At 37.4% G+C, this 13173-nt stretch overlaps 1 protein-coding gene across 8 annotated transcripts in view; it reads left to right on the forward strand.

Moving 5' to 3' along the window:
* CBFA2T2 (CBFA2/RUNX1 partner transcriptional co-repressor 2) overlaps nucleotides 1–5039 on the forward strand; it is a 370144-nt gene extending 365105 nt beyond the window's left edge. For all 8 annotated transcript variants that reach the window (XM_044090262.1, XM_044090269.1, XM_044090265.1 and 5 more), the window contains one exon: nucleotides 1841–5039. In XM_044090262.1, coding sequence (XP_043946197.1) covers nucleotides 1841–2113 — 273 coding nt within the window. In that variant the 3' untranslated portion in view covers nucleotides 2114–5039. The remainder of the gene's footprint in view (nucleotides 1–1840) is intronic.
* Nucleotides 5040–13173: the final 8134 nt, after the last annotated feature.

The following is a 13173-nucleotide window of genomic DNA, read 5'->3' on the forward strand; positions in this document are numbered from 1 at the left end:
GAAGGAACTGTAAGACAGTACGTTTTCTTATCTGATGTAAAGATCATTTAGATTTTCTAACTTGCTTTGCATGTCTTCTGACACAAACTAAGTAGTATGCGTATAAGATTTGTGGTGAATAGATCATGGGATTTACAAAGTGTGTCAGGGTGACAAGCTGTATGCCGCGGTGGTACGGCGGTAGCATTGTTACCTCACAGTAAGAAGTTCTCCTGTTCGATTCTCGGCGTGGCTTGGGAGTGCCTTCTGTGTGGAGTCTGCATGTCCTCCCCGCGGTTAGGTAGCGTTCGAAAGACATGCATGTGTAAATGGGCGTGCCTTTGTTGAAGGTTGGGCGTCGAGCTGGCACCTCGGCGTTTCGTAAATAATCTACTGCCAATCATTAGCAGACCGGAGTTCCGCTGTGGCGACCGCTTACTGGGAAAAAGCCGAAAGACAAATAACAACAACAACATCAGGGTGACAAGCTACTATATTACTAAAGAGGACCTTTGAGCATTTGAACTATCTGAGCACCACCTAGTGGCAGAATCTTGTGATGACATGCTAAAGGCGCAAGCTAACTTAAGAAAAGGTTTATTAATATGTATTTCAGAGAGTAGTAGAATGGGCGTGCCTTCGTTGAAGGTTGGGCATCAAACTGGCACCTCGGCACCCGTAAAAAATCTTCTGCCAGTCATTAGCGGACCGGAGTTCTGCTGTGGCGACCCCTAACCGGGAAAAGCCAAAAGAAGAAGAAGAACATGTTGAAACCCTTCAGTAGTTGATTCAGAAATGGCTGAATTATTACTCCTGTATTAGAAAGCAAGGACTTTTTGGTGTGGTCATGCATTTTTATCCAAATATCTCAGCAAACAGCCATCTCTAAGACAGATAAGTCTGAACTGTGACACAGATTGCCAGAGATGGACTAGTGAACCAGGCACTGAAGAAGCTGGTGAGAGAGTGGTAGTGAAATGCTAAGTCCAGCTTGTTCTTCCTCAGTAGGGAAGGTGGCTTGGCCGTGTGCAGTACTGGAGTCTTAGATTGGTCAGTGATCCAGGTGATGGAGGGTGGACGTGAGTGGTCTGTGCCAGCTCCCCCATCCTTGGGGAGAAGATGGCATCTTGGCCATTGCAGCACCATTGATTGAGTGGTGGCCTGAGGTAAGGTAAACAGTGCAAGCAGGATGTACCAGCCTTCTGTCCAGTGCTGTGACATGCTGTAGGGAGAAATGGGCCATAATCAGAAACTTAACCAATCCTATGGGACTGGTCTTCCAGAAAGTATACATCAAGTTGCCAGTGGAATCGTATAATCAAGGGAAAAATCATCCATCCCTCATGATTATCTGGATGGTGACCTGTTCACTTCCTGCATTTTAACCTGGCAACTATCAGTGAAGCAAAAAGGTGAAATGGGAACAACTAGGCAGATAAAAGGAAGAAGTTGTGTGATCGTGCAAAGAGGACAGAAATTAAGTAAAATGTCAGAAGAATGTCTTTTCAATACCATATAGAGATTTAACAAACAGAAGCCTGGATCATTTGTCTTAACTGGTTGTTTCCTGCATCTGTAACAGAGGATTTTTGTTATTGTGTGGACATCACTCAAACTTACAAGGCTGATCCTGGCCATATTGGTACCATTTCTGGCTTATTTGTTTTACAGTACAAACTTGGTTCTAACTTGCCAGAGTTGAATGGAATTTAAAAAGATAAATTTCATGGATTCATTACTTTAAAACAGCTTTATTTTCTAATCATAATTTGTTACATAGAATGCTTTTGTAGAACACTTCTTGCAAAGCTATTCTTTCAGATATTCTGGTATGTTTTAAACACTGTTTCTTACATTTCAGAGTTGTTGGAACTGTGGACGTAAAGCCAGTGAGACATGCAGTGGATGCAACATTGCCCGTTATTGTGGCTCTTTTTGCCAGCATAAAGACTGGGAGAAACATCACCGAATCTGTGGGCAAGGACTACAACCCCAGAGCAATACAGTTCCGGGCAAGTCTGCATTAAAGCTCATAGAGGTGGTCCCGAGCCCAGCCCTAGAAAAGATAACATCTTCAAGCTCACGATCATCCACACCGGCATCTGTGGCAACATCAGATGCAAATGGGCACTAACAGAAAGAAAAATATCCAGGAGTCATTTTCATGTGCAGGGTTTCATTTTACTGTTTCTTCAACATGGATTATACCAAATAGACTTTTTTAGTTAATGTGTATACTAGTTGATGATAAACTTAGAGGCTGTCTTTTTTGTCTGCATGTTGTATTGTCTGTGTGTGTTTTTGTTTGTTTTGTCTGTGAGATAACATCCATTTTTCTTTAACTGCGTTAATGTTTTTGTCATTTGTCATTCACCTTGTTTCTGTAATGTGACGTAGGAAACACTTTCTGTGGTTGACTGGTGGACCTGGATCAATAGGTGACAGAAAGCATCAGCTGAAAATGTCACCGTTATGGTGCACCCCTTCTCTGGGCACAGAAACAGACTGAATCCAAATAGCAATCGTGTTTCCACATGGAAACTTGTACAAGTGATTTATTTTATTCTTATGGTACTTGTTTCTCGTCCTTTTTTTCACTTTACATCGGTGAAGCGAAAGCTTAAAAATTTAACTTTTGCTGGGTACAGAGACGTCTTGATCTAAATATAGTATCAATTCATGTGAGTGACACTGACAGCCTTTAGGGACAGTAGAAAAAAATACACATATATCTTCCTAACAGGGTAAATCAGAGTTGTCTTTTACCTGTACAGAGCTGTGTTTTGAGATTCAAGCTTGCATAAGGCAGTTTTCTGGACATTGCAATGTTGACAACTGGTAAAGTGTTCTGTATCTCTAGAGTGCCACAGGGAAGACCAAGTGTTAGTAATACTGTCACGTATGCTGAAAATGTTCATAATTTGTTGTTTTGTGAAAGAAAATGAGTTAGTGTTTATGACAATTACTGTGATGTGGAAAATTTTTGTTTATAGAAAGGTTCTTGTCAGCTTTAAAAAAACTGATGAACTTTTTTTTATCTTTGTGAAAACATAAATTTGATGTAAATACCTCATGTAATAACTGCAACAATGTCACTTATTTCTGTCAGAGTGCGTATGTTTTGAAAGGTTTTGGTTGTCACCAGAGTTTTTCCCTGAATACTTGGAGAAATGTTTTGACAGTGATGGTGAACTAAGTGAAACTGTGCTCTGAATCACATAATGTACTTGAAACATTACTTCCTCATAGAAGATGTACTGTAGGGTACAGTGTCAGTTTAACATTAACTCACCTCACGGTTGTAATTTCACGCATTGTAATCTCATAAACAGATGTGATATTACAAACACACAGTTACTTAAAAAATGACTACTAGCCAGGTTATAAACATTTGGAAAGGCAAATGGAAAGGTAATCCATGCTGGTAGTTTAAACATTCTTTGAATAGTAGTAGTGAACACCCAGCTGTTTATTCTTTAGATATGTGTGCTAGTATTTGAAAATTTTTTGAGAACATACTGCCTTCTGTTTGGAACAGTTTAAATCAGAAAATGGCAGTATTAAATGTTTTTGTCTCCGTCTCAGAAGAGGTCCACCTTCCCTTATTAAGTTATTGATGAAAAGCAGGTCTATTAAAGTGCTAAGAATATTGCTTTTGATTCAGAATTGGTTAAAAACCCAAATGGCAGCTGCATTGGTCGATATATATCTAATATGGCAGACAGAAGAAGTTGTACAGTTGAAAGTTGAATATGTATTTACCTGCAAATGAAGAATTCTAGTGAAATTAAACCTACAGATTGTATGATTATTAGCTACTTAGCTTGAAAACAAATACTTTTGCATGCTTTTTTGGTAATTTCTATGCAGGAATTTATTTTCTGACTGAAGTCATTATATAATCTGCAGAGTACACTTTTCACTGACTGTTAGTTCTATTGCAAACGGTCACATAATATGTTTAAAATTACCAAGTATCAACACCGAAACCCTGGTAGTCAACTCTGACTTTGACATTGGATCTGAATAGTTTGTAACATATAATACATGTCATTGACACATGTAATTGAATCTTTAACTTTCATATGAAGTTAGATTTGGACATCTTGATGACAGTGTTCTGTCTCATTTATAAAAATCAAAGTAACAGTATAATAGATTATTTACAAATCAAGCATGTCAGCCGAATGTTGCAAATGAAAATGATGCTAAAAGGAATACAAACCAAAAAGTGATAGTCTAATCCTCAGAAAGTGTAGATGAAGTCACAAACCAAATGAGTCAATTTGTTTTAATGTTCTTACAAAAAATGTTACAGATATTCATCACTCACAAACCTTACAAACATTATGGAAAATAAACACAAACTAATTACTAATGAACTGCAGTTACTCAAACAACTTCCTTGCTTTGCTGTAGAGTACATTGTTGTACGTTGCCAGCAATTTTGAGCACAATGATACAAAGGGCTTTTATTCGGTCCAGAAGTTGGATAGCTATAATTTCAGAAATTTGACCTCAGGAAAGATGTATGCACATTTATGGTAAGATTATACACCTGTACATATGGGCTAATGCCATCCCGTAAATGAGGTGTGTTTAAAGCCATGCTGGTTATTTTGAGAGTTTTTGCCATTAATAAAACCAATGTATAGATGGTACAAGTTAAATTAGTACCCTATCAAAAATATCCTTAAAATTGTTTGGCTAAAACTGAAGAAATTTAATTTTTCCTGTAGATACCTACCTATGCTGTGAATTTTCTTAGAAGTTAAGCATTTGTGGGCATATCTTAACTTAGCTCTAGGATGAAATATAGTAATTCAAATAACATGACCATGTAAAGCTCTCTGTGACAGAAATATATAAACTAGTATGGGGATAGATTAAAAAAAAGTTATTTCCCAATGTACATTTAAAAGTAAGAAGATTGATTTGATCTATTCTAGAACATGTTATGGGAAGATGTAGGAGATGCATCTTATAAGAAAAGTAATTTTTGTGATGTAATTGTTCGTTAAATGTTATCCATAAAGCAAAATATACCCTCTTTTTCTGTACGCATGTGCAAGTATGTTTTTCTTTCCATAGGTGGTGAATATGTACTTGTGTGGCTGAAGTGACTGTATGCTTGTACTGTATAGTACATTTATTTATGCATATGTATATACTGTAGTAAATCATAACCCCATCACCTTATTTCTACATTTTTCTGGAAGTGCTGTAAAACTTTGAACATTTCTATAAATTAATCCATTTCTAACTGTGTACTTTCATTTTACTAACTCATTTCAAGCAAATTCTGGTTTCATTACTGAAGAATAGGCTTTCATTCTTGTTAACTAGGAAATATCCATCTCCCTCTCTCATATATGTGTATGTATATATATATATATATATATATATATATATATATATATATATATATATGTATATGTATTTATGTAATATTTATGTATGTGTATATATATATATATATATATATATATATATATATATATATATATATATATACACACATACACACACATATATATAGAGAGAGAAAGAAAGAGGACATATTAGCTTATATCCAGGTGTAGAAATGTAGCTGAACCATATGGAGTGTACTTATGTACTGATGACACAAGTGTCTGCAGTTAAAATAGGTGAGATGCTGTAGCCATAATAATGGCTCTGTCAGTTTTGAAGCACTTTTGTCCTGTTAATTTTCAGACCAGTCTGTCAAAAATGACTGACATCATATCCATAAAGTAATTTAAAATGTTCTGCTGTACAAATTCCATTTGCATTGTAGGCATATACTTTTGTAAGTAAATTACAGAGCTAAAATTACATGTAAGGAACAACATATTTCTTGCAGGTCAGTTGAAATGAAGTTCTGCTTAGGTAGGCATAGTTTTTTGTTCTTTCATCACTCAGTGTAGTACATGGAAGAAACCACTCAGCTTTACTGCCTGTAGAGCTGTGCATTTTTATTCTCATGATATGAAGTACAGATGTTTGGTTTCTGTACATAAACTACATTTTGTCAGGCCTACTAGAGGATTCTTGTCAAGGAAATAAGTCAGTGCTGCCCTCTGCTGCAGTATTTCTCTTTAGGATGCTTGGTCTGTTTATGAAGCTAAATCTGAATATGTTCTCAGAATTCTGTCTAAAATGAACAGCTTTGTGATTATTGGCATTACATTTTTATTACCGGTAGCACATTATTTATTTATTTATCTCCAGGTTGAGAAACCTGGTGTCACGGATGGCTAACGCCCATGGGAAATATTTGAAGACAACACTATATCACACCTAATCATTTAGTTAATGGGAGTAAAAAAAATCTGGTAAAATTTGGATTAGTTATTTTGCTCATTATGAAAGAAATGGATTTTATTAAATATAGTAACTTTAAATTTTATATCCTGGTTTGTGCTGTAACATTTGGATTTTGAACCTTCTGAGCCTTTTGCACATAATCAGCATTTTTAATGTCATTTTCATCAGCTCAGAACCTGCAGAAAGCAATCACTCAATGTACAGCTGCAACATTATTGCAGACTTGACTGCTTACTCTGAAATATGAGGCTTGAATTTGATTCTCACCACAGTCACTGAATGCTCTACAAAATGTAAGGAATATACTTTTGTAAGTTATTGTGTAAATAAAGAAAGTGCTATATAGACTTCAATAGAAACAAAGTGTTGTACTGTGTTTTTTGATTGCAGTTTATTTTAATTCAAATTACATAAAGATCTCACTGGAGAAGTGTGCACTTCTATAAAATATTAATCGGTATTCACCCTTTACTATAAACAGACATTTACCACAATTTGTTTACTGAGTTTACATCTCAGTCCTTTCAGTTATCATGCCTAATGAACAGTTTTATGTTCTGGATGTTTATTGATGTGACTAGATACAGTGTCATCCCGGATGTCACAAAAGTAAACATTTGTCAAAATGTGTGAGGTTATGGATGCTAGTGTAATCCACGTGTAGCATGTATGTCTGTGTGTGTCTGTTCTACAAAAAGCAGTTTACATTGCACCATAATAAATCAAAAGACAAGTTGTACATTGACTTCCAGAAAACTAATTCCAAATGGCCTTCTTTGTTGGGAACAAGGCCCCTTGCCGCGTACAGTCATACCTACATCTCTAAGTATACTAACTGTGAGATTGTACAACCGTGGGCAAAGGAGAAACTTAATTATCCACAGTTCTGTGATTACCCAAACACAAATGAACACTTGTCAATGAAAGTCAGGTATCAGTTAAAAATAGGTCTGATTCATGTTTACACAAATTTTCAATTTATGCACTACAGGAATGACTCCTGTATATCCATCTGTGTAGCTGTCTGTCTGTGTATGTGTGTGAGCTCATGGCTACATGTGAGGTTTGGTCAACAAAACGGATAGTCAGCAGGTGTATGAGATTCATAGTTCCCAGGGTTGGGGAATATGACATCTCCAAGGGACTGTGCGACCTTGGAGTTAGTATACATAATTAGCAGGGTTTTGGGAGCAAGGCTTGCCCCCTCTAAAAAGAGTGTTACTGTTTCATGCTCTTGAGTTTATGCTGTTGCTGTGAATGTTGATTTTTTTTACATGCTGACATTTGCAATGTGCACCCTTGTATACATGTACATATATACGCACACAAATGAGACACATTCAGTATGTGGCTACACTTTGCTTTAGCTGCAGTTTATTTATAGTGATGAATGTAAAACTCTGAGCTCAATTACAAAGCAAAGTCACTATTCATGCAGTGTAATTGCTGCTTATTTACAGTTCAACTGTCAAGAAAACACAGTTTCTATTAGTCCACAGCCTTGGTACACAAGTTTAGTGCAGACTGTCTTGCAGCCTTTAGCACATCCTTGCACAGGTCTTTGGTTTTCCTTGAATATCCACAGTTTGACTCCAGGCATTTGTGGAATAGGTGCTCAGGTAGGTTTCTGGTGCATCACGTTTCCTTCTGGTCAAGGCTCCCTGTCGCCATTTAGGAGAGGCAATGTCTCTGTGGTTGAGCTTCAACAAGAACCTTTCAGGTGTTTCACATACTTGTGTTGCATGCTTTTACTGCTATGTTATGCTGATTATGTACAGGTTTTTACTATAATGTGTTGAATATGCAGCATTTCAGAACAGTGCTTCTGATTTCTGAAGTAGGCATTTGCATATTGAAAGTTATAAGTAATTTTGCAATATTTGTAAATGTTTTTTAAACCATTTTTTGTATTCTAAGGTATAAAATTCCAGAGCTCGAGTGTGTGTGAAGGATTTTGAGTAGTTATATCTCCAGTAGCATTATTCAACATTTAAAGTATAGTTGATAAACCGTACACATTTAAGACACAAATACAATCTAATAGTTAAGCAGTGTTGTAGATAGAAGTAATTAAGGGTTGCTGTAAATACAGGTAGGGTATTAAGAATGTATTTAATAGCCATTTTCTTTTCAGTGTTCTAAATGCATTGTATTAAATTCTGAACAGTTTTCAGCAATGTAGTTTTGAGTTGCTTTTAAGATATGCAATGCTTTGATCACAGTTTATTTTTAAATTTCTACTTTTATGACTTCCTAGAAGATGAAATGTAGGGCTGTGAAAGTGTTGATTACTTTATTCTTTCAGCTCTCCCCTCATTATAATAAAATCGTTTAACTTTTGTAAAGAGCAACTTCTTCCATGGTGTCCTTTGCTGAGGAACATGATTTTATAATAAGTAGTCTTATTTTAGAATATTTGTTTAGCAGTCTGATAAACAACTAGATATGACTGCTGTAACCATTACAAATCACTAGGTATTTCAGTGTTCCTTAATAAGATTCTTAAACACTGGGCATAATACTTTTGACTGATATGTGCTTTCCTAGCAATATCAACAGGTAAACCTCAAAGTTCTCTGATATCAATATAAAGACATGCATTAGTGTGATTGAGGAGGCAAAGCTTCTGATGACTGACTTTAAATGAGTTTCTCATGGGCTCCCTATCAGAAGTCCACAATGCACAACTAATTGTCTTGCAACTTCAAAAAACTATGTGATTATAAAGGAATATCAGTTTACACTCTATAAACGTCACTGATTTATTTTTTTTGGGGGGGGGGTAACTTGTTGCACTGCTGCTACTTTTATATACGAATTTTAAGACCACTTACCTCTGTGTGTGTGTGTGTGTGTGTGTGTGTGTGTGTGTGTGTGTGTGTGTGGTGGTGGTGGTGATAGTGGGGCACGGCAAGGTGCTGCAGCATTGGATTTGGTAAATACTGCCGGTATGTGCGATTAAACTGCCACTTTTCTGAGGCTTGCAGTGAAGGTCCATGGAATTTCAACAGAAAATTGTACTGTCACAGTGCTTACTGTGTGATGTAAACACAGTCCACAGGAAGAAACCATATCATAGCAAATGTAGCAAAGTCATTGACTATCCATGTCTTGTGTGACGGGTGTACATTAGTTAAACAGCAATAGATTGGAGGGAGTGTCTTTTGTAAATTACTTGTGGGTGTAAAAGTCTTTATGAATGTGATTATAAGTTAAATGACTTGTACAGTTAGAGCAGTCATTAATAAGTACAAAAATCCTTAATTTTCATATCTAATTATTCGTCTATGGCACATTTCAGCCTGGGTGGAGCCCATTTTCAGTAGAAATGGAGGGATAACAAGCTGCAGTCATCTTTCACTACACCAAGATGCTATATTCTTCATTTTCATCACTGTTGCAGAACTCCTTACTACTGAGGTTTCTACTCCTGAGTTCCAGATTTACACCGTGACTTGAAGAAATCAGAACCATCCCCCTTCCAGATAAGGCAGATGCAGTCTCACCTGGGACATCTGAATGCTCCCAGTATAAAATGCGTTTCTGCCTGCACCATCTTCCGTATTTCTTGCTGCAGTTTGCTGTGTATGCTTCTCAGAGCTAGCTTCTATTGCCTTGCATGGTTCAGCCTGCTTTGGAGCTCAGGATAAAGTAGGTATTCCAGTGGGTAACTTTTTTTTCCCGTCATTTGTGGTTTAAAGTTTTTCACTAGTCCATATTTCATTTTTATGGTGACACTGGTCATGTGTTAGGGCCAAGAAGGAAAAGTGTAATTGTGGTAGGCAAATCCTCCACAAAGACTTTCATACTTGTAATTTTTCTGATTAGGGCCTGAGCACAAGTTTAAAGAGTATAATATCTGTTAGGATTTCATCCCTGAAACAATCGGTAGTAAAAAGTATTCCCTGCAGTACTGTTTGGACAGAAAATGCTAAAGACCTTCACACAGTCTGTAATGATGTCATGTGACGATCCTCTGCATCCTACATCCTCCTGAAGAATAGACGATTAAAGGTAACTCCCCTACTATAACCCTACACTACTCCTCCAAATGAGCAAGTATCTTTTTACTCCATGAATCTTAGAAGCATCCTAAACAAAATTAGTGAATTTCATGCCTGGATGGCTGACCACAAACCTGGCTGAAGCCGCAAAACCATGACAGTGATATCTTCCCCCCGGATGTAATATTCTTCGACCACATAGACCAAAGAAAAAAGGGAGTGGAGTGGCCATTGTATATTCAAACCATCTTACTCCTTCAAGTCTAAACCAACCCACTCCCTCCTTCTCACCTGATGAACTTCTGACAGCTAGCTTTAAACTTAACAATTACACCATCAGTCATAGCTATTTACACCCCCCCCCCAGGAGATAACATTACTCTTCTAGAAAACATTCTCTCTTACCTTTCTCAAAGTATCCACAATGAAACCATCCTTCTTGGGGATGTACATATTAACTGGCTAACTCTTCAGTCCCCAAACATTACTTCATGCATCAGCTTACATAGCTTTGTACAACTTCTCAACCCCCACACATACAAACAGATCACATACCCCCAGCTCTCTCATTGATTGGATTTTAATTACAGATCCTCACAAATACCATAACCCTGAGACCCTACCCATGTCCTTAAGTGATCACTCCCCTTGAACATCCTTAGATACACTCATCATTTCACTAGGCCTCACAGATACATAACTTGTCGAAAACTATCCACTTTCTGTCCTGAGACTTTTTAACACCCTCGTCTCCAGGATAAACTGAACACATCTAACCTGTCTCCCCCTTGATGAAGCTGTCCACTCTCAACTCTCTACTTTCCTTAACTCTCTTGCTCCACCCCGCACTGTTTGCATCAAATCTAAAATATCCCCTTGGCATACCAATGCCACCTGCACCCTAATGAAAACTCGAGACGGGGCAAGGAAAGTGTGGGCAAAAACTAATCTCCATTCCCATTTGCAAAAATATAAAGAACTAAGAAATCGGGTAAAAAAACACATCCACAAAAACAAAAAGAACTACTACTTTAATGCCCCAACTGCCAAAAAAACAGATTCCAAGAAATTCTGGAACTCTATAAACCAAATCCTGCATTCTGGTAACCCTTCATCTCTTAACCACTGCCCAAGCAACTCATCGGAAGAAACAGCTGCCTCATTCAATTCCTGTTTCATTGAATCCATATCTAAGCTGATAAATTCCTTCCCCTCTACTACCAACAGAACTTACATTTCCAAATCCTCTCTCATATTGTCAACTCCTCTACCACTTTCCCTCTTACAACTGTACCCACTAACTATACAAAATCCTTTCTCTCTAAACTTAAACCCTGCTGTTCTTTTGCTGACAACCTGCCTCCGTATTTCCTACAAATTTCTGCTGAATCCCTTGCCCTCCCTATATCAATCTTAATAAATTGCTCCATTTCACCTAAAGTCCCATCTATCTGGAAAGAATTCTACACCATACACATGCACAAAGGGAGGTAACTCCACTGACATTACAAACTTCAGATCCATCACGGTTCTCTAACCACTCTCAAAAATACTGGAAAAATGCATACACAAGCAAATCATGAAATACCTTCTTCAGGAAAACTTGTTCACACCTACACAGCATAGCTTTTGCCCTAAACATAAAACTACAACTGCCCTTGTATCCTTCATTAATACTATTTCTCTAGCCAGAGACAAAAAGCTAGTTTCTTGTCTATTCCTCGACCTGCCAAAAGGCTTTGATACAGTCTCACCATCTTCTGCTGAACAAACTGGCTAGCCTAAACTTCTCTATCTCTACTATTACCTGGTTTTCCAGCTATCTTACTGACCGTCTGCAATCCATGAGATGACTCTCAGCTCTCTGCCATCCTCATCCTATCAAAATGGGCATCCTTGGCCCATTGCTATTCAATATATTCACTAATCTACATCTGCTGTCCACAGTCATCTCTTGTACAATACACAGAAGACTCCACTATCATCACCATTGCAGATATTCCCTCTGACCTTATCTCTGCAACTCAGGCATCTTTTAACTCAGTCAAATCATGGCTGTGTGACAACCAGCTAATTCTTAACCCTAAAAAGACAAAACTCTTACTATTTCTTCCAAAGAACTTCACTCCCCTTAAATCTACATTTTCTGTACTGTCTCTCAATAACACTCCCGTTAATGTTAAACCTAGTACATAACTACTAGGAATAATGATAGATGACCAACTCAAGTTTGATCTACATGTAAACAATTGCTTCAAAAAGACACACCAAAAACTTTGCCTTTATCGAACCAAAAAGTTTCTAACAAAACAAAAATAACCCTGTCTCATGCGTATGCATACCTACTACCTAGCCTTCTATATAGCTGCCAAATTCTTACCAAGCTTAACTCCAAACTACTAACTAAACTAGAGTCTACCTACAACAAGGTTCCCAGATTCGCTGCTCACCAAATTTATAAATTGCATCATCTTTCACTAAGATACCTAAACTGGCTTGAATTACCTCACCAGCTTCTACTCTCTCAACTACAAATAATTCACTTTATACTATAACTGAAATCCTTCTGCCCTAGTCTATCTCCCCTCGTATCTCAGTACTCCCCCACTAGGTCCCTTCGTAGCTCTGACCTTAGCCTACTACAAATATACAAACCTAAGACTAAAATCGTCTGCAACCTCTACACCTACAATCCTACCAAATCACAGAACAAATTACCATTAGAAATCAGATCCCACAAACATCCAAAGCAGTTCAAAACTGCCACTAGAGAGTACCTCCAAACTCACTGGTCCTCCCACTGCACTCATCCTCCCAGATCTAGCCCCTTAATTCATATGTAATCACCAAAACTTCAAACCTT

This window comes from Protopterus annectens, chromosome 12.part0 (genome assembly GCF_019279795.1).
Source record: "Protopterus annectens isolate FY-2018-M chromosome 12.part0, PAN1.0, whole genome shotgun sequence".
In the NCBI taxonomy this organism is placed as follows: Eukaryota; Metazoa; Chordata; order Ceratodontiformes; family Protopteridae; genus Protopterus; species Protopterus annectens.